This window comes from Pongo abelii, chromosome 19, assembly GCF_028885655.2.
Source record: "Pongo abelii isolate AG06213 chromosome 19, NHGRI_mPonAbe1-v2.0_pri, whole genome shotgun sequence".
Lineage (NCBI taxonomy): Eukaryota > Metazoa > Chordata > Mammalia > Primates > Hominidae > Pongo > Pongo abelii.
The window spans coordinates 79341562-79365356 of NC_072004.2; the positions used below are offsets into that span (position 1 = coordinate 79341562).

A 23795-nucleotide genomic window follows, 5' to 3' on the forward strand; every position below is an offset into this window, starting at 1 on the left:
TAGTAGAGGCGGGCTTTCACTCTGTTGGCCAGGCTGGTCTCGAACTCTTGACTTTAGATGATCCACTCTCCCTGGCCTCCCAAAGTACTGAGATTACTGGCGTGAGTCACCGCCCCAAACCCAGTTATTTCAGCTTTTAAATCCCTCTGAGTGCAGGGATCCTGCCCCCAACAGAAGGAGCCCTTTGCCTCATTTTGTCTCTCCATAAGGGGCAGATTGTTCTTTCTCAATTCCCAGGTGAGAATGGCCCAGTGGCATGGGGTGCCTTGTGGAAACCTTCACAGCAGGACAAGGTGAAGGCAGAGAAGGCCAGGACTGAGCCTCCTGTCTCCTGGTGCCTAGGGTTGGGGCTATTTCCATACCATCTGGAGGTCACAAGCATCAGATGCCTCCAGAGATGACAGCAGGAAAGAACACCCTCTCTAGTGGTGAAATCTTCCCCCACCCTGAGTTTAAGAGCATCTAGCACTTGACGCTGTAGAAACACAAGCAAGCAAACAAGCAAATACTTCTAGAAGTGGTTGGCTGTGGTGTTGGCAACCAACATCAAAAACCCACACCCCTGTGGCCTAGGATGTGAATGCTGGGGCCCTGCCATCTCCCCACTTTCAGAGCAGAAGACACAGCTCCTTTTTTTGCCATCATTCCTGAAGCATTACTGGACCAGCACCCCAGACTCATCATGTGCTGGGAGGGCACTGTGCTGTGGGCTGTTCTCCAGGCAGGCCTGTGGGAGGATCCAAGAGGGGTGTCATCAATGATACCAGCTCTGAGAAATATGGGGCCCAGGGAGGATGGAGTCACCACTTTCCCCTGCTCCTTCCAGCACCAGCAATGAGGAGGAGCCAGGTGGGAATGGAAGAGGGTCCCTGAGCTCCACGTAGCTTACTGCCTCCCCTACCATCCTTCCTCCAATGTCAGCTGGGACAGGGAGCCCCCATGACAGGGCCTTTTAGCCAGTGCTGGGAACTTAGATGTGGATTTTCGGCCATTCCTAAGGGAAGCCTCCCTTAGGAATGAGGGCAGCAGGGGCTCTAGCTGGGGACCACTGCACAGGGGGGCAGAGGGGTGGTGAGGCTCCCTAGACAGATTACTGCCAAGAACACATGGGACCAGCCAGGGCAGGGGAGTGTCTCCTCTCACCTCTCCACTTCTGTTGACCCCAGAGTTATAGTGACTCAGAGGACTCTAGGGACCCCTGGGGAAACACCTTTATAAGGGGTTACCATGGCAACCACGGACCAGAGGGAAGAACTGAGGCCCACAGGTGTGGGTAGAAGTTGGTGATCCTTTTCTCTAGTCTAGATCTTCCCTTGAGCAATGGAGACCAATTCTATCATTCATTGCTAGCAAAAAATCAAATTTGAATTAGACTTGGGATTCTCCTGACAGTACTGGGAAGTCGTCCACTGTTGGGGCATCGCTTGAGGCCAGATCCTTGGCTCCTGCAGGCTGACAGACTACCCAACAAGAGCCTCCACTTGGCCAGTGGGGAGAGGCTGGACTTTGTACCTCTAGCGTCAGCCTCAAAAGGCTCAGGATAGGTCGGGCATGTTGGCTCACACCTGTAATCCCACCACTTTGGGAGGCCAAGGTGGGTGGATCATTAGGTCAGGAGTTTAAGAGCAACCTGGCCAAGATGGTGAAATCCCGTCTCTACTAAAAATACAAAAATTAGCCAGGCGTGGTGGTAGGCGCCTGTAATCCCAGCTACTGAGGAGGCTGTGGCAGGGAATTGCTTGAACCCGGGAGGTGGAGGTTGTAGCGAACGGAGATCGCACCACTGCACTCCAGCCTGGGTGACAGGAGTGAGACTCTGTATCAAGAGAAGAAAAAAAGCTGATGATAATCTCACAATCATCTTGCTTCTTTTAAGGAACCTCCCTTTATAATTTAGGATCCATGAATTTCTGTGTGTTTGGAAGCCCTTCCTATGTCCAACCTCGACTAAATCTAGGGTTCTGTGTGCCTGCTGTGGAAAGTCACAGATCTGCTATTGATCCTAAAGTGGTGTCTTTCAGGCTTTGATGTCACCTGTTAGGTTCAGGACTGCGGGGTTGAGGACAATCACATTTTTCAAAGCCATTCTCACCGGTCTTAGGGATCGCCTCCGAGGGACTGGTGGGTGCTCCTTCCACTCCGACTTTGGTGATTTGAGGCGCACACTTCTCACCTGCAGCCCTCTTCCTTCTCCCTTGAAATCAGAGGCTGGTTATTGTACTGGGACATACTCTACCTCCTTTTGGCTTCCAATGTCCTTTCTATGAGTTTGGTACCGAGTCAATTACTCAGCTTATTGGATTGAGGTCTTCAGAGAATATTATATGGGGATTCCCAAGGGCTCTCCTAGGGGAGGTGAGGAAGGTGATCAATACTTCTGCGTGTCCACCATGTGCTTGGCACTCTATTGACCATAGGGATGTGAGTGAGGATACTGAGGCTCAAAGAGATAAGGTGGCTTGCCTGGAGCTCTCCCAGTTCCTAAGTGACGGCTCTCCAAGGCCCCCAGGCTTTCCTTCCATGCCAAGCTCTTTAGAAACCTCATCTAGTAAAGATGGTGGCACTACTAGGCATGGACAGAACTTGCCTCAGTGCAGAGCTAGCAGGACAGGGGTCAAGTCCCTGCACAGAGGATGTTCAATGAAGATGGGGGGAATTGAACACAAGGAACTTCAGCTGCAGAATGAGGTGTCCGTAGGCATTAAGGAAAGTGGTAGAAAACAGGCACCCAGCGTAGCTCGGGTTAGTGAACTGAGGCACTTCGTGCTGCATATTTGTATTGCACGTTTCAGTGTACATCGTGTTTCACTTCCTGTATCTCGTTGGACCCTTCAGTTTGCCACATGATAGGTCCAGTGGGTTCAGGCATGGGGGAAGGGCCTCGGAAGGCCTGGGGAGGAGAGGGGCAGGCACTGCTGTGTATTGATGGGGGGATTGTTTGCACTGGTTGATGATCTCTGAACAACCAAGAAGTACACAACGATCTACCTAACCGGACGTGCTAAGTAATTTCACTTTGGGGATTATTCTCCAGGGAGACAATCCATTGATAGAGAAGTGAAAAGCATCGAGATGTGTCTAGTAGTTGTAGGAAGTCTGGGGTGCTTTCCTGATGGAGTGCCCTCAGGTGGAAATAGCCTCTCCTTCCTTTGACCTGTCCTGTGGCTATTTGTAGACATTTTTATTCCTCTTACCAGACTGTAAGCTCTTTGAGGCTGGATTTCTTTCTTTCTTTTTTTTTTTTTTGAGACCGAGTCTTGCTCTGTCACCCAGGCTGGAGTGCAGTGGCGCGATCTTGGCTCACTGCAAGCTCTGCCCCCCCGGGTTCATGACATTCTCCTGCCTCAGCCTCCCGAGTAGTTGGGAGTACAGGCGCCCGCCACCTTGCCCAGCTAATTTTTTTGTATTTTTAGAGATGGGGTTTCACCGTGTTAGCCAGGACGGTCTCAAACTCCTGACCTCGTGATCTACCTGCCTCGACCTCCCAAAGTGCTGGGATTACAGGCGTGAGCCACCGCGCCCGGCCTGAGGCTGGACTTCTGCCTTCCGTCTATTCATTCATTCACTCATTCTTCTATTCGTGCATTCACCAATTCCACAAGTAGTTGTTGCCTATAACATGTGCCAGAGATTGTACCAGGCTGATGGGCATATCTAGATAAACAAAAGACACGATCCTTTCTCTTCTGGAGCTAACAATTTACTGGGGGCAGAGATAATAGCAAAAAAGTAAATATATAATGGTAAAATAGAAATTTTGAATTGGAAACATTCCCATGAAGAAAATAGCTAAGATACGGAGGGAGAGAATAAGCCAGAAGCTGACAGGACGAGGCAGCTGACACAGCCCCAGGCCCAGGAATTCAACAAGCATCTACTGAGTGAACTCAACGCATGAGAGGACAGTGCCAAGCAAACAACTCAAATGTCCAACTGGGTGGGCATGGCCAGGTAGCCCATGCTGTGTCTGGACGTCCTCCTGCTGGTATAATTATTTTAAAATCACAAGACAGGGAAGGGCCCAGTGGCTCATACCTGTAATCCCAGCAGTTTGGGAGGCCGAGGCAGGCAGATTACCTGAGGTCAGGAGATGGAGACCAGACTGGCCGATATGGTGAAACCCTGTCTCTACCAAAAATACAAAAATTAGCTGAGCCTGGTCTTGCATGCCTGGAATCCCAACTATTTGGGAGACTGAGGCAGGAGAATCACTTGAACCCAGGAGGCAGAAATTGCAGTGAGCCAAGATCGTGCCACTGCACTCCAGTCTGGTTCCCAGTAGACCCTGCAGGCCCTATAGGTTGTCTTCCCAACCTGCCCCTTGCTCCACACCACCACCCTCCACCCCATAATATTATAGAATGACACCTAGTCAGACAAAATGATGCAACTTAATTTTATTAGGACAAGGCTGGTGAGCACTGGAGTGGCAACTTCCAGGACCAGGAGAGGCAATGGGGAGGGGTCACAGGGATGCCACCAGGGCAGCTAGAAGCCACAGCTGCCTTTCACAGAGCGGCACTGCACGATGCGCAGGAATGTCTCGACCTTGTCCATGTCCTTCCTGAAGCAGTAGAGCAGCCCGTAGTTCTTGAGCAGTGCGTCATCGTTGTGCGATTTTGTGTCAAACTTGCTGTAGGTCTGCTTGAAGATCTGCCCAGTCTGGGGGCTGCCATCTTCCAGCCTCTGCAAAGTGAAGGAAGAGAAGGAAAGGCCAAGCGCCTGGGCACTGTTCCCTCCCTCTCTCATTCATCCATTTTCCTCCCTCCCCTCCAGGTTGTAGAGAAAGGCCTGGAGGATTCACCAGGGGAAATGAAGAATAAGGTGAGTTCTTTTGGTCAGATCCTGTCTACTAAAAAGAGGGCAGCAGTGTTTCTCTCCCCGGTCCCTGGAAGCCAGTGGGGCCCCAGGATTGGGGACCCCTGGTGCCACCCTCACCCACATCAGCGTTTGGATGCCTTCCTCTAGGTCCTTTAGGTGGTGATAGACATTGCTGTCTGAGGCGCCATACACCAGGCTGTTGGCGAAGACACTCCTGAGGAACCACACGGGCTCCAGCCATGACTGGATGAGCAGCACAGAGATGCGGAGCAGCTCTAGGTTCTGCAGGGGAAGGACTCACAGTGGCTGTGCTGCCCGGGAGCTCTGACCACAGGTCTCCCCCATCCCCACCTGGGGAGAAGGCATCCACTCACGGATTTCTGCTGCGTTTTCACCCTGTTGGAAGGTGTCGGAATAGACTCTGAGAAGCAGAGGGAGGTCTGGGGGTTCTGCAGGAATGAATACTTCTGCTCCTTCAGGATATAGGCTTCTTCCTAGGAGAAGGACCGCCCACCAAGGTCTACGCTGGAGACCAGCTCCCATTGTTACTTTTCTGGGAACCTCACTCAGCGTATGCTCATCTGCCTGCATTTTCACTTCAGAAAACAACCCTGAGCTCCTTAGTCTCCTCCCATTACTTCCCAGGGGGGGAAAGTCACCCCTTCCTGCCACCTCTGAAGCGTACCCATTACCCAAAAGCTTACAAACTCCTGGTAGGTGTCAAATGCCAGCTGGTGCAGGCGATGGGCGCGGAGCATAGCATTGTCAAAAAGCCTGGATAAGGGAATGGTTGGGAAGGCACTGCCCTCTTGAAGCCAGGGCAGGCAGAGCAGGCCAAAAGCCAGGAGCAGGGACGTCTGGGAGCCTGGGGAGAAACCTGAGGGCAACAGAGGGAGCTGGAGAGCAAGAGGCCAGCGCTCTCCCTGCTCCAGTAGCTGGTTTTTATTTATTTATTTATTTATTTATTTATTTATTTATTTATTTATTTATTTCTCTGCCTCCCTCCAGGGACCAGGAACATTCAGAGATTGGCCAAATACTGGGTTTAGATGGCGATACTCACATTCAGAAGCCCCAAACCTGAGGGTTAGTACCCCCATACCATCTACAGGGTGCCGCCTATCCCCTCAGGACACATTGTGCCCAAAGGGATTTTAGGGGCGCTTACCTGCAGCCATTGCAGCTAGGTGAGCTGTCCACAAGACCCTGAGTGGTTTGCGGAGTTGGGCCTTGGGATCCTTGAGCTGGTCACTTGTGGGCCCTTTTTATACCCTGGCCCCTTCTCTCTCGCTGCTTCTCCTCACCTGTTTCTCTGCACGTTTAGGCCTGGGGCCGCTGACGGGCTTGTGCTAATGGATAATTTAGAAGCTCCTCCCACACATGCTGGGATCATGCCCCCTGACTTGTCATCTTTCCCTTCCCACCGTCACCAGCGTTGTGAGGGTTGTGCACAGAATGTCAGCAGAGACACCACCCAACTCGTCCTCTCTTTAAGGGTCAGGTGGGTGCCCTCTGGTAGCAGGCCATGGTGGCCAACCTGAACGCGGGGAAGGATGTCAGGACAGCCAGTCCTTGAGACTCCTACCGATCCCATCCCACTCTCTATCCTATTCCTTTCCTCCTCCCCGCATGTTTAACCTCCACCCCCCAGACAGAATGTATGTGTTGGGAAAAGGGGCCAAGCACAGCCAATAGATTGTGGGGGTTCTGGGCACGATTCAGTGCTGAATTCCACTTTTGCTGATTCCTCCTGGGCCCGCCTGAGACAGGCCCGCCTGGATGCAGTGCTAATACTGACCACTAGAGGGAACAAACTCCACACTTTGCTCTCACCTTTCCCTGAGCCTTGAGGCGGGGGCGGGGGCGGGGCGAGGGGGCGGAGGGGGCTTTCCCAGGTCCCTGGGGATAAAGAACCCAGACTCAAGGTATTGCCCCAGCTCCTTGGACCTGTAGCAGAGATACAAACCAAGAAACAGAAATCCCGGGAACAGACACGGACCACAAGCGCTTCCTCCCATAGCCCTGAAACCATCAGAGAATCTCAAAGTTGGAAGAGCTCTTGAAGATTTGAGTCTCTTCCCCAGCTTTAGAACTCAAACACATCACGCCAAAAGATGCCCTATCCAGCCATGGAAGCCCCTCCTCTTTTGTCTCCTCCTCCTTTCCAGACCTGTGTAGAGCTTATCCAGTTGCCAAGGGCCTGCCTGTGCATTCTCACGTCTGACCTGCCACTTGTCTTGTGTAGGAGGTATGATTATCATCTCATTTCACAGATCAGGAGATTGAGGCTCAGAGAGACTGATTGCATGAGCTACCTCAGCCAGGGCAGCAGATCTCCACAACCTTGCTCTTCCCACATTGCGTCATTCAAAGTCCTTTCTCCCGGCCGGGCATGGTGGCTCATGCCTATAATCCCAGCACTTTGGGAGACTGAGGTGGGTGGATCACTTAAGGTCAGGAGTGCAAGACCAGGCTAGCCCACATGGCAAAACTCCATCTCTCCTAAAAATACAAAAATTAGCTGGGCATGGTGGCACGAGCCCGTAATCCCGGCTACTTGGGAGGGTGAGGAGGTAGAATCACTTGAACCCAGGAGGCAGAGGTTGCTGTGAGCCAAGATCGCGCCACTGCACTCCAGCCTGGATGACAGAGCGAGTCTACATCTCAAAAAAAAAAAAAAAAAAAAAAAAAAAAAAAAAAAATCCTTTCTCCAGAGCAGGTAGTGTGGTGCTACTCAGTTACTTAGTTATTTTAGTTTCTTTTCTTTTTTTTTTTTGAGATGGAGTCTCATTCTGTCACCCAGGCTGGAGTGCAGTGGCATGATGTTGCCTCACAGCAACCTCCACCTCCTGGGTTCAAGTGATTCTCCCGCCACAGCCTCCCAAGTAGCTGGGATTACAGGCACCAGCCACTATGCTGGGCTAAGATTTGCAGTTTTTTAGTAGAGACGGGGTTTCACTATGTTGGCCAGGCTGGTCTCCAACTCTTGACTTTAGGTGATCCACCCTCCCTGGCCTCCCAAAGTACTGAGATTTCTGGCGTGAGCCACCGCTCCCAACCCAGTTATTTCAGCTTCTAAATCCCTCTGAGTGCAGGGATCCTGCCCCCAACAAAAGGGGCCCTTTACCTCATTTTGTCTCTCCATAAGGGGCAGATTGTTCTTTCTCAATTCCCAGGTGAGAACGGCCCAGTGGCATGGGGTGCCTTGTGGAAACCTTCACAGCAGGACAAGGCAAAGGCAGAGAAGGCCAGGAATGAGCCTCCTGTCTCCTGGTGCCCAGGGTTGGGGCTATTTCAATATCATCTGGAGGTCACAAGCATCAGATGCCCCCAGAGATGAGAGCAGGAAAGAACACCCTCTCTGGCACTGAAATCTTCCACCCTGAGTTTAAGAGCATCTAGCACTTGACGCTGTAGAAACACAAGCAAGCAAACAAGCAAATGCTTCTAGAAGTGGTTGGCTGTGTTGTTGGCAACCAACATCGAAAACCCACACCCCTGTGGCCTAGGATGTGAATGCTGGGGCCCTGCCGTCTCCCCACTTTCAGAGCAGAAAACAGAGCTCCATTTTCTGCCGTCATTCCTGAAACATTACCGGACCAGCACCCCAGACTCATCATGTGCTGGGAGGGCACTGTGCTGTGGGCTGTTCTCCAGGCAGGCCTGTGGGAGGATCCAAGAGGGGTGTCATCAATGATACCAGCTCTGAGAAATATGGGGCCCAGGGAGGGTGGAGTCACCACTTTCCCCTGCTCCTTCCAGCACCAGCAATGAGGAGGAGCCAGGTGGGAATGGAAGAGGGTCCCTGAGTTCCATGTAGCTTTCTGCCTCCTCCACCATCCTTCCTCCAATGTCAGCTGGGACAGGGAGCCCCCATGACAGGGACTTTTAGCCAGTGCTGGGGACTTAGATGTGGATTTTCGGCCATGGAAAAAGTCTCCAGCCTCCCTTAGGAATGAGGGTGGCAGGGGCCCTAGTTGGGGACCATTGCATAACTCCGCAGCTGGGCACAGGGGTGGCGAGGCTCCCCAGACAGGTTACTGCCAGGAACACGTGGGACCAGCCAGGGCAGGGGATTGACTCCTCTCACCTCTCCACTTCTGTTGACCCAAGAATTATGGTGACTCAGAGGACTCTAGGGACCCCTGGGGAAACACCTTTATAAGGGGTTACCATGACAACCATGGACCAGAGGGAAGAACCGAGGCCTACACGTGTGGGTAGAAGTTGGTGATCCTTTTCTCTAGTCTAGATCTTCCCTTGAGCAATGGAGACCAATTCTATCATTCATTGCTAGCAAAAAATCAACTTTGAGTTAGACTTGGGATTCTCCTGACGGTACTGGGAAATCACCCACTGTTGGGGCATCACTTGAGGCCAGATCCCTGGCTTCCGCAGGCTGAGAGACTACCCAACAAGAGCCTCCACATGGCCAGTGGGCAGAGACTGGGCTTTATACCTCTGGCGTCAGCTTCAAAAGGCTCAGGATAGGCCGGGGGTGGTGGCTCATGCCTGTAATCCCAAGACTTTGGGAGGCTGAGACATGTGGATCACCTGAAGTCAGGAGTTTGAGACCAGCATGGCCAACATGGTGAAACTCATCTCTACTAAAAAATAGAAAAATTAGCCGGGCGTGGTGGCATGCGCCTGTAATCCTAGTTACTGGAGCGGCTGAGGCACAAGAATTGCTTGAACCCGGGAGGCCGAGGTTGTCAAGAGCCAAGATTGCGCCACTGCACTCCAGCCCGGGCGAAGGAGTGAGACTGACTTTGTCTCAAAAACAAACAAACAAACAAACAAAACAACAACCAAAAAAAGAAAAGTGGAAAAATCCTCATCTCTGAGTTCACCGTTACCTAGCTCCTTACCCACCGAGAAGCAAACATGGGAAGCAGGGGCCCCAGGGCCACCGTGGACAGAGCGGCGTTATCATTTAGTCCAAATCCATAAGAACACCCTAGGTTTCATCTGGGACTCCCTGCCCATACGGAAGGTGGGAAAGAAGAGTTGGCTCAAAGCAGGGAGTTGCTAGTGCTCCCTTGGGAAGGAAAGCTGTTGGGTGGAGGGGACAGCATTTGGGTGAGGGGAGAAGAGGGAACAGGGGGTGAAGGTAGGGAGGGAGTGTGATGCACTGAACTCAGCTCTTTGGGAAACTCTGTTTTTGCAGACAAGCCACGGTTAGAGGAATCCAGTTGCTCTGGCAAACAGACCTGGCTGGAAGGGATGGAATACACGCTCGCCTGTGTCCCAAAGGGAAACCCAGCTCCAGCCTTGGTGTGTACCTGGAATGGGGTGGTCTTTGACCTTGAAGTGCCACAGAAGGCAACCCAGAACCACACTGGAACCTACTGCTGCACAGCCACTAACCAGCTGGGCTCTGTCAGCAAAGACATTGCTGTCATTGTTCAAGGTAACCTTTGCTGCCCTGCTGCCAGGCCCAGGATGGAAACCCCTCAGGGGTTTGGGATTCTTATCCAAGCATGAAAATAAGAAAGATTCTACTGGGTTGGGAAGAATGAGACTCAGAGGTGGGCCTGGTGGGCTGGGGTGGGTGATTCTCATACTCTCAGACTTTCCTAACTCTATCTTCTGTGCTTGGGCAGGACTGGATGAAGGAATCAGCTCTACCCTCTTTGTCATTATTACCGTTGCCCTTGGAGTGTGTGTCATCACCATAGCACTGTATTTGAGCTATCGGCCCTGCAAAGTGGACAGGAGGAAATTGCTCTATAGGCAGAAAGAGTAGGACAAAGAGGAGGAAAGCCAGTCTGCTGTTCAGGAAGAGAAAAGTACAGCTGATATAATTGACAGCTATTTGATTGAATGAAACTTCTGCTACTGTGGTTTCCCAGGGAGGGAAGAAGGGATAGAGGAGAAAGGAAGAAACACAACGGCAGGCTGCACTACCCTTTGTGTATATCTATCCTGTAAAACAGTGTTTCAGGCCCCCATGCCCCATGTCCTGTGTGTCCAATATGTCCACAAGCTCACCTTTCTCTCTCCCTCTCTCTTTTTTTTTTTTTTTTTTTTTTGAGATGGAGTCTCACTCTTGTCGCCTAGGCTGGAGTGCAATGATGTGATCTCGGCTCACTGCAACTTCAGCTTCCCGGGTTCAGGCGATTCTCCTGCCTCAGCCTCCCCAGTAGCTGGGATTACAGGTGCACACCATCACGCTTGTCTAATTTTTGTATTTTTCGTAGAGATGGGGTTTCACCATGTTGGCCAGGCTGGTCTCAAACTCCTGACCTCAAGTGATCCGCCCACCTCGGCCTCCCAAAATGCTGGGATTACAGGTGAGAGCCACCGCGCCCAGCCACCTTTCTCTTTAGAGCTCACTCTAGTCATTAGGAATCTCAGTCTCAATGTTTGATTTGTAAGAAGGCCTCTTGCTCCTTGCCAGGTGCTTCATCAGTCCACTCTTAGATACGAAAAAAAGATCCTGCCGTTTCTTCATGGTTCTCACTGCCCTTTTCTCTTAAACATCATACTAAATAAAGTCAGGCACATCTTAGAAATACAACTCATATTTCATGGTTTTCTGATTACTAACTGGGAACTAAATCTGTAGTCCAGGGACAGGACTTTGAAGGGAGTAAGTATCAAATATGGGGCTAGAAATCAGAGCTCTGTTCCCATCTCCACTTTCCCTTGCTCTCCTGACCTGGGCTTCTGGAGTGCCAGCTCCGAGAGCTGGGCTTGTTGACATCATTAAAGATCAGTGGCAAGCTCCAACTCAGTAACCATCTGTTGTGGGTCTTGGGGGAGTATACAGATGGTAAGAAATTCCACTTTGGGCCAGACAAGCATCCTATCTAGCCCAGTATTCTGTCTCTGAAGTAGAAGGTAGAGTTCTTCCATGAAATTGGCCTCATAGGTTAAGAGTTCCAAACATCTCTGAATTCCTTTTCATAGAGTGATCAACTGTGAGTTCGCATTTGCCAGTTTTCTTTTTTTTACCCATATAGGCATCTAGGTTAGAGTTGCAATGTTTACTCTCCTTTTTCATCAACAAGTGCATATTTTCTTCTGTCTGTAAACAATTTCCTTGAAGCTTCAAGAGGAATCCTCTTGTGAAAATGTTCATATGATTTTATGATTCTGCTTCCTTCCCTGTCCTTGGGAAGGAGTATATTCACCCTCGGAGAAGGCATGAGGGATCATAAAACTAGATCTTTTCTCCCAATTCAGTCAAGAAATGTTCACTGGAATGTTCCTATGGTAAAAATAAAAGTCATTTTATGATATCCAAATGCATTACCCTTCCCTTCTGTGTCAATGCTGAACGCTCTTATGTCATATGGTTGCATTTTATAACTTTTTTTTTTTTAGATGGAGTCTCGCTCTTTGCCTAGGCTGGAGTGCAGTGGTGTGATTTCGGCCCACCTCAAACTCCACCCCCGGGTTCAAGCAATTCTCTGCCTCAGCCTCTATAGATTAAGAGTAGCTGGGATTACAGGCACCCACCACCATGACCAGCTAATTTTTTATATTTTTAGTAGAGACAGGGTTTCACCATCTTGGCCAGGCTGATCTTGAAGTCCTGACCTCGTGATCTACCCTCCTCGGCCTTCTAAAGTGCTGGTATTACAGGCCTGAGCCACCGCTCCCGGCTGCATTTTATATCTTTAAGTACAATTTCTAAGGAAAAAATACCATGTTGATAGCATAAACAACCAGCCCAGGGCAGGGGGTGCATTAGCTGAGGGCAGCAGCCTATTTAACCTGCTTTCAAAACTGAAATTCAGGCCGGGGCGGTGGCTCACGCCTGTAATCCCAGCACTTTGGGAGGCTGAAGCGGGCGAATCACTTGAGCCCCAGAGTTTGCGAATAGCCTGTGCAACATGGCAAAACCCCATTTCTACAAAAAACACAAAACTTAGCCAGGTATAGTGGCACATGCCGGTAGTCCCAGCTACTTGAGAGTCTGAGGTGGGAGGATCACTTGAGTGCGGGAGGTGGAGGGTTGCAGTGAGTTGACATCATGCACTGCACTCCAGCCTGGGTGACACAGCCAGACCCTGTCTCAAAAGCAAAATAAAGGAAACAAAAACAAAAGCTAAAGTTCAGACTTCCAGATAGAGAGAGGTCCATAGCCTTCCAAATTGCAGATACCAGCTAGAAAAAACCGTGGCATCAGACAGTAGAGGGAAAACGTTTTTCCATTCTTCCCAGACCTCGCCTGAGTCTGGTGCTATAGATTAAGTGTAAAAGTAACCCTTTGGTTTCACCACATACAAGGCAGTGAGGATACAGTGGTGAACAAAACATTGTTCCTGGCTTCCACAAATATATTAGGAAAGCTAAACAAACAAGTAGGAGATTACATTTGTGCATGAACTCCTATGATTGGGAAAACAGATTATTAAGAGAAAGCATAACTCGGAACAAGGAAGGCTTCCTGGAGGGACACGAAATATCTTGACTTTGTAAAATAGCATCATCCCCGAACATGACCTTTTCAACCTCAATGTTTCCACTAGGTGGAGCTACTGCTCTCTCATCATGTGAGTCTAATATAAATCATCCACCTTCCCTGAATTGAGCATTTGGGGAAGTAAGTTAAGAAGCAGGTTTAAGAGACAGGAGTATAGAGCCACTCCATGCAGGGATCCACAGCCATTTCGGTGTCAGGATCAGCTGCATCAGGGCGGTAGTTATCCTGTATCTGCAAACCCTGCCTTATGGCCTCAGTGCCTTGAAGCACAGAGAATCCAACAAGGAAGGGAAAAATGAGGCAGGCATGGTGGTGTGCACCTGTAATCCCAGCTACTGGGGAGGCTGAGGCAGGAGAATCGCTTGAACCCGGGGTACGGAGGTTGCGGTGAGCCGAGATTGCACCCTTGCACTCCAGCCTGGGCAACAGAGTGACACCCCATCTTGAAGAAAACAAAAACAAAAGCAAACAAACAAAAAACAAAACAAACAAAACCAAAAAGGGAGGGAAGAAAGAGGCCACTCAGACTTTCCAGTTCCAGCAGGGAGAGCCTGCAGGCTTAGCCGGCTGCTGCCTTTGCTTCTCACTGCCACAGGGTGTCAGTGTGGACAGATGGTCCTACACAGTACGCTCAAAACAAGCAGGTCTGCAGATCCGGGTTCCCAGCTGCTGTGGCTCTCTGAGGGAGGATGATCTGCCTCTTCGGGGCCTGGTCCAGCTGCGGGTGTCCTCTTGCTGGGGTTTCCAGGGTTCCAGTTCTTAGAGCTCAGTAGTTTGGATGAGCCATCCCGCAAAACTCTTCAGAGTAGGCTGGGCTCTTTCCCTTGTAGACTTGGAACCTCTGTTCGCTTTCCTTCCCAAAGGATCCACACAACCAGCGGTCAGGCAGCCTCTTCTCACTGATTCTTCTTCTTTTTTTTTTTTTTGGAGACGGAGTCTCGCTGTGTCTCCCAAGCTGGAGTGCAGTGGTGGCACGACCTCGGCTCACTGCAATTTCTACCTCCTGGCTGCAAGCAATTTTCCTGCCTCAGCCCCTGGAGTAGCTGGGATTACAGGTGTGCGCCACCACACCTGGCTAATTTTTGTGTTATTAGTAGAGACAGGATTTCATCATGTTGGCCAGGCTGGTCTCAAACTCCTGACCTCAGATGATCTGCCCAAGTCGGCCTCCCAAAGTGCTGGGATTACAGGCGTGAGCCATCATGCCTGGCTTCATTGATTCTTAAAGCAGGAAGGGTCTCTTATGTCTTTTCCAGTATAATAGAGCTTCTAAGGGTAGTTGCCTTCATTGTCTATAGGAGGAGGCCCTACCCTCTAAATGGTATTGATCATATTCTTTCTGAACGTTAAAGCAACCAGCTCACACTTAAATTGCAGCTACCTTGATTATCTCCAGAGGAAGAGTGGCCTTTAATTCTCCAAAAGTTTACCCTCTTTCTTATTATTTTTGAGAGAGAATTTTGCTCAGCCACACAGCTGGAGTGCAGTGGTATGATGGGCTCAGTGCAACTCCGCCTCCCGGGCTCAAGTGATTCTCGTGCCTCAGTAGCTGGGAATAGAGGTGTGCACCACCACACCTGGCTAATTTTTGTATTTTTAGTCAGAGACAGGGTGCCACCATGTTGGCCAGGCTTGTCTCGAACTTGTGACCTCCTCCCGCCTCAGCTCTCCAAAGTGCTGAGAATACTGGCGTGAGCCGCCGTGACTGGCCGTTTATCCTCTCAAGGATGGTCAGGGTGACATTCTGGTGTCTTTCTCTCTAGACCTGAGGAAAGCATAAGTTACATCTTTAGTGGGACTTCTTACCATAGGATTAATAATAGTATTTACCTTAGAGAATTATAGTTAGAAAGAAATGACATAATACTTGTAATAAACTAGCATGGTGCTGGAGACATGTGTACACATTTGTTGGTTTTTATGATTACGCTGATAATTCTGGTGGTAATTAAGCCCGTCACTATAATCACAGTAAACTCAAAGCAAGAATCAGAAATCCATGGTAACCATGAGGGCCATCAAAAGTCATATACACCGTGCAGAGCTTTCCAATTTTTCTAGTCTTCTTCTTGCTCCTTCCCCTACTTTCCCCCCAGTTTGGTCCCCTAAGATTTAGGACTACTAATAGGGTGACCAGTCCTGTTAGCTGAGTGTGTATTGAGCTGAGGGATTCCTGGAAGGAACGTGGGACTTTCAGTCTTGACATTGAGAAAGTCTCCTGCTAACCAGGATGAGTTGGTAACCCTAATCCCAGCGGTGCTCACTGTGTGCCTCAGCACTCCGGGGCCTTCTGAGTTAAAGAAGCAGCCAGGCAAAGTGTCAGCTTGTCTCGGCCTAGAAGCCCAGACCCTGTAATTCAGAAGAAAAGGGAAGGGGTCAGTTCTGCTCTCAACTGTGTATAAAGGGACAAAACCCACCATGTGTATTTCGACAATGCTCATGGAAGAAATTCAGAAGTGGTCATTTTAGGTTAGGGTAAATTCAAAAAAATGACAAAGTCAGTAAAACATTATCCCAGGGGTCAAGGATGACTGGAGCTGTGCCTGCTGAACTCTTCCTTGTGCAAGTCTCGCTAATCTTATCTTCAGGAAGAGTTTTCATTAGAAAATACCAGTAAGGGCCAGGCCTGGTGGCTCCCACCTGTAATCCTATCACTTTGGGAGGCCAAGGCAGGTGGATCACCTGAGGCCGGGAGTTTGAGACCAGCCTGGCCAACATGGCGAAACCTTGTCTTTACCAAAAATACAAAAATCTGCCCTGTGTGTGGTGCACGCTTATGATCCCAGCTACTCAGGAGGCTGAGGCATGAGAATCACTTGAACCCGGGAAAGGCGGAGGTTGCAGTGAGCCAAGATCGCACCACTGCACTCCAGCCTCTGTCTCAAAAACAAAAACAAAAACAAAAATAAACTATTAACAATTTTTAGTTGTGAGAAGATATAAACATTTCCATCTTAACCATTTTACCTGTACAGTTCAGTCACGTCAAGTACATTGACACCGTCATGCAACCATCACCACCATCCATCTCCAGAACCCTTTTCATCTTGCACAGCTGAAACCCTGTGCTCATTAAATAGCTCCCTATTCCATCCCTCCCCACAGCCACTGGCAGCCACCATCCTACTTTTTGTCTCTATGAATTTGACTGCTCTGAGTACCTCATATGACTGGAATCAGAGAGTATTTGCCTTTTTGTGAGTGGCTCACGATAAACACTTTTTAGATGACTGGTTGGAATTAGGAGCAGGTGGCACCACAACTGGCCCAGGCCTCTCATCTCCTTTTTCTCCTTTTTCCCTGTTCCACCAATACAACAGCTGTGGACACATGGGTCTCATCTTTGCGGTCCCTAACACAGTGGTTCTCAACCTTGTTTACATGTTAGAATCACCTGGGAAAGTTTTCAAACTACCCTTGCCTGGACCACATTCCAGGCTAATTATATCAGAATCTCAGGGAGTGAGGGCTTACGTATGCATCGTTTAGAAAACACCCTTGGCATCTCAAATTTGCAGTGGAAATTGCCGTCCACACCAAGTTGATGAGCTGAAAGGTAGACTAACAGTGGGTAAATCAAAGAGTTTAAAGTAGATGGGCTTTAAGGTCTTTTTATATTCTAAAATGTGCAAAGTCAGCTTTCTAATTCTCAACCAGCTGTGGTTGAGTGGAGTTTCCTATACCCGAGGGGAGCTGGGTGGACACTCTCTGGAGTGTGGCTCCCCCTGCAGTTCAGTTATATGTTATGACCATCCCACTTCAGAACCCTCTTAGCCACCCAAGTAGGCGCTGTACATTGTCATTCCCCTGTCACGTACATTCAACAAATACTTATTAAGATGGCTCACATTTCCTTTTAAAACACGCAAGCCGAGAGATAATTATAATTGTGCTCATTCCATCGACTTCTAAAGACTGAGATTTCTAAATAATTTTAAGGCCAAATGAAGGACGTTGCAGGAATATTGATTCCAGCTTCATGCAAGAAATCATTTTCTGCAATGAGAGTGGTTTAATAGAATGAGGAGCCTTGTGAAAGTGATTCCCTTGGTTCTAGTGCTACACACTCGTAATTGGAATACTGACTGTAGTGGATGCCGTAGGATAAGATTCTCAAAGTAGAAGAAACTAGACTGACGTATGAGGCCGTTCTAACTCCAAAATGCCATAATTTTAAAGCCCGATAGTCGAAGAGCAATGTAAGATGCAGGAATGGCTTCTGAGCTGAGAAATGCAGCAGCTCCAGAATTCTGATTAGTTCAACTTTCAACCACTTCCCAAGGACTGAGTTATTAACTGTAAAATAGCCAAAAATGAACACAAGTGGGTCTCATTATCAAGAAAATTCATTATGGCACATAAAAATCAGAACTTCTAAAGAAGATTAATTAGGGGGTTGATTATTTGCGTTGCAAAATAATTCCTGACTTCATGAAATCATTTTTGGATACTAGAGTTCCCATGAGCATCTTAGTATCGATTATAGGTCACCAGTCACTTAGCCAAGGTGCTTGGGAGAGTAAAATCTTAACTAACCATCCCTCTTTAGTGCTTATTTGGAAATAATAAGCATCTCAGATGTTTCTTATCCAAAATTCAAAACATGTTTTGATGTTTGATGTTTTGAATGTTTGGATGTTTATTATCCAAAACATCCAAAAATTCAACGCAGAAATAACTACAATTTCTTGAGTACTATAATATGTCAAAAATACCATTGCATTTAATCCTCACATAATCCTTGTAAAGCAACATATTATTATCTCAGCTTGGTCAAGTAATTTATTCAGGGGCGCTAAATTACGTACAGTCCAAATCTTTCTGATTCTTTCCCTTACACCAAGTTACCCCAATCAACATCTCTTAGAACAAAATTGCTCACAGATAGCTTGGAGACCATGTGTGTTTGGGTTAATTCTTGCCCTTACAATATTTTCAATATGTGTTGCCAGTGTTTAAATGTTAGATTTCCCGTAAAAGTCTGGATGTCCTGGCTGTCTCAAAGAATTAGAAGGTCTGGAAACCGTGTCCCTGCAGTCCTGATGGTGACAGGCTGGGTGTGTCCTACCTCAGCAGGGGCTTGAATTCTGCAGATTGTGCTCATTCCCACCCCTCTGTGTTGCAACCCCTGAAGGGAAGCGAGTGTCATCTGGGATTTATCTCCTCCCATCCAGCCCTCATCGCTTATGTTGTTATCTACCTGGCACCTATTGGCACTGCATTTACAACCCCGAATAAAATCTGTCTTCCACTTCCCTTGCCCTAATTCAGATTCCAAATGCTCTGGTTCCGTATGTGCCAAACTCATTTTTGCATTGTTCTCATTTCCGAAGAGTAGTTGGGCTTAAGGAATATTAATCTTAAAATTCTTCTGAACAGAAGTAATTCTATGCCATTGTTTCCTCACCTGTTGGGGAGTTTTTGCCTCTGCACTTAATAGCCCATCTTGTTTTCATTTCTTCCTGCTCCTGGGGGGCTAGGTTTGGTGTTGCTGGTGATGGTGGGGGAGGAAGAAATGCCTTCAAATCATGTCATCTCGGGGATGACCAATGAGCTATGACCAGCAAGCTGGGACCACTGACCTGGTGGAATGGCCTTAGTGAGTAATAGACAGCAGTGATGTGTCAGCTTTTTTCTGGCCCGGGAACAGCCAAACCTCTTATGTTTCAGTGGCCTAGTTCCCAATAGACCCTGAAGGCCCTCCAGGTCGTCTTCCCACCTACCCCTTCCTCCATACCACCACCTTCTACCCCATAATATTATAGAATGACACCTAGTCAGACAAAATGATACAACTTAATTTTTATTAGGACAAGGCTGGTGAGCACTGGAGTGGCACCTTCCGGGGCCAGGAGAGGCACTGGGGAGGGGTCACAGGATGCCACGCGGGCACCTAGAAGCCACAGCTGCCCTCCACAGAGCAGCACTGCACCATGCGCAGGAATGTCTCGACCTTGTCCATGTCCTACCTGAAGCAGTGGAGCAGCCCGTAGTTCTTGAGCAGAGCGTCATGGTTGTGTGAGTTTGTGTCAAACTTGCTGTAGGTCTGTTTGAAGATCTGCCCAGTCCGGGGACTGCCGTCTTCCAGCCTCTGCAAAGTGAAGGAAGAGAAGGAGAGGCCAAGCGCTTGGGCACTGTTCCCTCCCTCTCTCATTCATCCATTTTCCTCCCTCCCCTTCAGGGTGTAGAGAAAGGCCTGGAGGATTCACCAGGGGAAATGAAGAATAAGGTGAGTTTTCTTGGGTCAGCACCTGACTGCTAGAAAGAGGGCAGCAGTGTTTCTCTCCCCCAGCCCTCGAAGCCAGTGGGGCTCCAGGATTGGGGACCCCTGGTGCCACCCTCACCCCAATCAGCGTTTGGATGCCTTTCTCTAAGTCCTTTAGGAGGTGATAGTCATCGCTGTCCGAGGTGTCAAACACCAGGTTGTTGGTGAAGATATTCCTGAGGAACCACACGGGCTCCAGCCACGACTCGATGAGCAGCAGGGAGATGTGGAGCAGCTCTGAGTTCTACAGGGGAAGGACCAGCAGTGGCTGTGCTGCCCGGGGGCTTTGACCACAGGTCTCCCCCATCCCCGCCTGGGGAGAAGGCATCCACTCACCGATTTCTGCTGCGTTTCCTCCATGTTGGAGGGTGTCGGAATAGAGTCTGAGAAGCAGGAGGAGGTCTGGGAGTCATGCAGGAATGAATACTTCTGGTCCTTTGGGATATAGGCTTCTTCCTAGGAGAAGGACCCCCCACCAAGAAGGACTGCTGCTTTCTATGCTGGAGACCAGCTCCCATTGTTACTTTTCTGGGAACCTGGCTCAGCCTAAGCTCATCTGCCTGCATTTTTGCTTCAGAAAACAACCCTGAGCTCCTTAGTCTCCTCCCATTACTTCCCCAGTGGGGGAAAGTCACCCCTTCTTGCCACCCATGACCCGCACCCATTCCCCAAGAGCTTATAAACTCCTGGTAGGTGTCAATGGCCAGCTGGTGCGCGCAATGGGCTTGGAGCATAGCATGGTCAAGAGGCCTGGAAAAGGGAACGGTTTGGACGGCACCAGCCTCTTGAAGCCAGGGCAGGCAGAGCAGGGCAAAAGCCAGGAGCAGGGACGTCTGGGAGCCTGGGGAGAAACCGGAGGGCAAGAAGGGAGCTAGAGAGCAAGAGGCCAACACTCTCCCTGCTCCAGGAGCTGTTGTTTTTTTCTCCCTCTCCATCCCTCCAGGGACCAGGAACATTCAGAGATTGGCCAAATATCTGGCCTTAGATGGCGATATTCACATTCAGAAGCCCCAAACCTGAGGGTTAGTGCCCCCATCCCATCTACAGGGTGCTGCCTCTCCCTTTGGGACACATTGTGCCCAAAGGGATTTTAGGGGCGCTTACCTGCAGCCATTGCAGCTAGGTGAGCTGTCCACAGGACCCTGAGTGGTTCCGGAAGTTGGGCCTTGGGATCCTGGAGCTAGTCTCTTGTGGGCCCTTTTTATACCCTGGCCCCTTCTCTCTCCCTGCTTGACCCCACCTGTTTCTGTATACATTTATGCATGGGGCCACTGACGGGCTTGTCCTAATGGATAATTTAGAAGCTCCTCCCACACATGCTGGGATCATGCCCCCTGGCTTGTCATCTTTCCCTTCCCACCGTCACCAGCGTTGTGAGGGTTGTGCACAGAGTGTCAGCCACAGACACCACCCAACTGGTTCTCTCTTTAAGGGTCAGGTGGGTGCCCTCTGGCAGCACGCCATGGTGGCCAACCTGAACGCGGGGAAGGATGTCAGGATAGCCAGTCCTTGAGACCCCTACCAACCCCATCCCACTCTCTATCCTATTCCTTTCCTCCTCTCCGCATGTTTCCCCTCCACCCCCCAGACAGAATGTGTGTGTTGGGAAAAGGGGCCAAGCACAGCCAATAGATTGTGGGGGTTCTGAGCAGGATTCAGTCCTGAATTCCACTTTTGCTGACGTCTCCTGGGCCAGCCTGAGTCAGCTGGGTGCAGTTCTAACACTGACCACTAGAGGGAACCAACACCATACTTTGCTCTCCCCTTTCCCTGAGCCTTGGGGCGGAGGCGGGGGTTGGGGTGGGGTGGTGCCCCGCCCAGGTCCCTGGGGACGAAGAACCCAGACTTAAGGTATTGCCCCAGCTCCTTGGACCTGCAGCAGAGATACAAACCAAGAAACAGAAATCCCGGGAACAGACACGGACCACAAGCGCTTCCTCCCATAGCCCTGAAACGATCAGAGAATCTCAAAGTTAGAAGAGCTCTTGTAGATTTGAGTCTCTTCCCCAGCTTTGGAACTCAGAACACATCATGCCGAAAGATGCCCTATCCAGCCATGGAAGCCCATCCTCTTTTTTCTCCTCCTCCCTTCCAGACCTGTATAGAGCTTATCCAGTTGCCAATGGCCCGCCTGTGCATTCGCACGTCTGACCTCCCACTTGTCTTGTGTAGGAGGTATGATTATCATCCCATTTCACACATAAGGAGATTGAGGCTCAGAGAGACTGATTGCATGAGCTACCTCAGCCAGGGCAGCAGATCTCCACAACCTTGCTCTTCCCACATTGCGTCATTTAAAGTCCTTTCTCCAGGCCGGGCACGGCGGCTCATGCCTGTAATCTCAGCACTTTGGGAGGCTGAGGTGGGTGGATCGCTTGAGGTCAGGAGTTCAAGGCCACACTAGCCAACATGGCGAAACACCATCTCTATTAAAATTACAAAAGTAGCTGTGTGTGGTGGCGCAAGCCTGTAATCCCAGTTACTCGGGAGGGTGAGGAGGCAGAATCACTTGAACCCAGGAGGCAGAGGTTGCTGTGAGCCAAGATCACGCCACTGCACTCCAGCCTGGGCAACAGAGTGAGACTCCATTTCAACAACCACAGCAACAAGAAAAAAGTCCTTTCTCCAGAACAGGTGATGTGGTGTTACTCAGTTATTTAGTTATTTTAGTTTCTTTCTTCCTTTCTTTCTTTCTTTCTTTCTTTCTTTCTTTCTTTCTTTCTTTCTTTCTTTCTTTCTTTCTTTCTTTCTTTTTCTTTCTTCCTTCCTTCCTTCCTTTCTTTCTTCCTTTCTTTCTTTCCTTCCTTCCTTTCTCCTTTCCTTCCTTTCTTTCTTTCTTTTCTTTCTTTCCTTCTTTCCTTCCTTCTTTCTTTCTCTTTCTTTCTTTCTTTCTCTCTTTCTTTCTTTCTTTCTTCTTTGTCTCTCTCTCTCTTTCTTTCTTTTTTTTGAAATGGAGTCTCATTCTGTCACCCAGGCTGGAGTGCAGTGGCATGATGTTGCCTCACAGCAACCTCCACCTCCTGGGTTCAAGTGATTCTCCCGCCTCAACCTCCTTAGTAGCTGGGATTACAGTCACCCACCACTATGCCAGGCTAAGTTTTGTACTTTTTTAGTAGAGACGTGGTTTCACTATGTTAGCCAGACTGCTCTGGAACTCTTGACTTTAGGTGATCCACCCTCCCTGGCCTCCCAAAGTACTGAGATTACTGTCATGAGCCACTGCTCCCAACCCAGTTATTTCAGCTTCTAAATCCCTCTGAGTGCAGGGATCCTGCCCCCAACACAAGGGGCCCTTTGCCTCATTTTGTCTCTCCATAAGGGGCAGATTGTTCTTTCTCAATTCCCAGGTGAAAATGGCCCAGTGGCATGGGGTGCCTTGTGGAAACCTCACAGCAGGACAAGGCAAAGGCAGAGAAGGCCAGGACTGAGCCTCCTGTCTCCTGGTGCCCAGGATTGGGGCTATTTCAATATCATCTGGAGGTCACAAGCATCAGACGCCCCCAGAGATGGCAGCAGGAAAGAACACCCTCTCCAACGGTGAAATCTTCCTCCACCCTGAGTTTAAGAGCATCTAGCACTTGACGCTGTAGAAACACAAGCAAGCAAACAAGCAAATGCTTCTAGAAGTGGTTGGCTGTGTTGTTGGCAACCAGCATCGAAAACCCACACCCCTGTGGCCTAGGATGTGAGTGCTGGGGCCCTACCATCTTCCCCCTTTCAGAGCAGAAGACAGAGCTCCTTTTTCTGCCGTCATTCCTGAAGTATTACCGGACCAGCATCCCAGACCCATCATCTGCTGGGAGGGCACTGTGCTGTGGGCTGTTCTCCAGGCAGGCCTGTGGGAGGATCCAAGAGGGATGTCATCAATGATACCAGCTCTGAGAAATATGGGGCCCAGGGAGGATGGAGTCACCACTTTCCCCTGCTCCTTCCAGCACCAGCAAAGAGGAGGAGCCAGGTGGGAATGGAAGAGGGTCCCTGAGCTCCATGTAGCTTTCTGCCTCCCCCACCATCCTTCCTCCAATGTCAGCTGGCACAGGGAGCCCCCATGACAGGGCCTTTTAGCCAGTGCTGGGGACTTAGATGTGGATTTTCAGCCATGGAAGAAGTCTCCAGCCTCCCTTAGGAATGAGGGTGGCAGGGGCCCTAGTTGGGGACCACTGCATAACTCCGCAGGTGGACACAGGGGTGGCGAGGCTCCCCAGGCAGGTTACTACCAGGAACACGTGGGACCAGCCAGGGCAGGGGAGTGTCTCCTCTCACCTCTCCACTTCT

The 23795-nt window shown here is 49.7% G+C and overlaps 3 protein-coding genes across 9 annotated transcripts; 1 reads left to right on the forward strand and 2 right to left on the reverse strand.

Moving 5' to 3' along the window:
- Positions 1 to 4382: 4382 nt before the first annotated feature.
- Positions 4383 to 6143, reverse strand: GH2 (growth hormone 2). Of its 3 annotated transcripts, none has more exons than XM_002827705.6 (5): positions 5990 to 6143; positions 5526 to 5686; positions 5196 to 5270; positions 4939 to 5103; positions 4383 to 4686 (listed from the first exon to the last, which is right to left on the reverse strand). In XM_002827705.6, exons 1-5 carry the CDS (start codon positions 5997 to 5999, stop codon positions 4489 to 4491), a joined length of 609 nt encoding a protein of 202 aa, XP_002827751.3. In that variant the 5' UTR covers positions 6000 to 6143; the 3' UTR covers positions 4383 to 4488. The 3 variants fall into 3 exon arrangements, with proteins under 3 accessions (XP_002827751.3, XP_002827750.3, XP_024090233.2); XM_002827704.6 differs by having other exon boundaries at positions 5196 to 5315; XM_024234465.3 differs by lacking the exon at positions 5526 to 5686 and having other exon boundaries at positions 4401 to 4686; positions 5196 to 5311; positions 5990 to 5999.
- Positions 6144 to 6346: 203 nt separating this feature from the next.
- Positions 6347 to 10774, forward strand: LOC134760615 (intercellular adhesion molecule 1-like). Its single transcript, XM_063719068.1, has 4 exons — positions 6347 to 6376; positions 8935 to 9037; positions 9989 to 10231; positions 10425 to 10774. Exons 1-4 carry the CDS (start codon positions 6347 to 6349, stop codon positions 10565 to 10567), a joined length of 519 nt encoding a protein of 172 aa, XP_063575138.1. The 3' UTR covers positions 10568 to 10774.
- Positions 10775 to 19220: 8446 nt separating this feature from the next.
- On the reverse strand, positions 19221 to 20634 carry LOC103892869 (chorionic somatomammotropin hormone 2). Of its 5 annotated transcripts, XM_024234467.1 has the most exons (5): positions 20625 to 20634; positions 20201 to 20361; positions 19857 to 19976; positions 19600 to 19764; positions 19221 to 19346 (listed from the first exon to the last, which is right to left on the reverse strand). In XM_024234467.1, the coding sequence occupies exons 1-5, from the start codon at positions 20632 to 20634 to the stop codon at positions 19221 to 19223; spliced, it is 582 nt and encodes a 193-aa protein (XP_024090235.1). The 5 variants fall into 5 exon arrangements, with proteins under 5 accessions (XP_024090235.1, XP_024090239.1, XP_024090238.1 ...); XM_024234471.1 differs by lacking the exon at positions 20201 to 20361 and having other exon boundaries at positions 19857 to 19972; XM_024234470.1 differs by lacking the exon at positions 20625 to 20634 and having other exon boundaries at positions 19857 to 19930; positions 20200 to 20254.
- Between the last annotated feature and the right edge of the window lie 3161 nt (positions 20635 to 23795).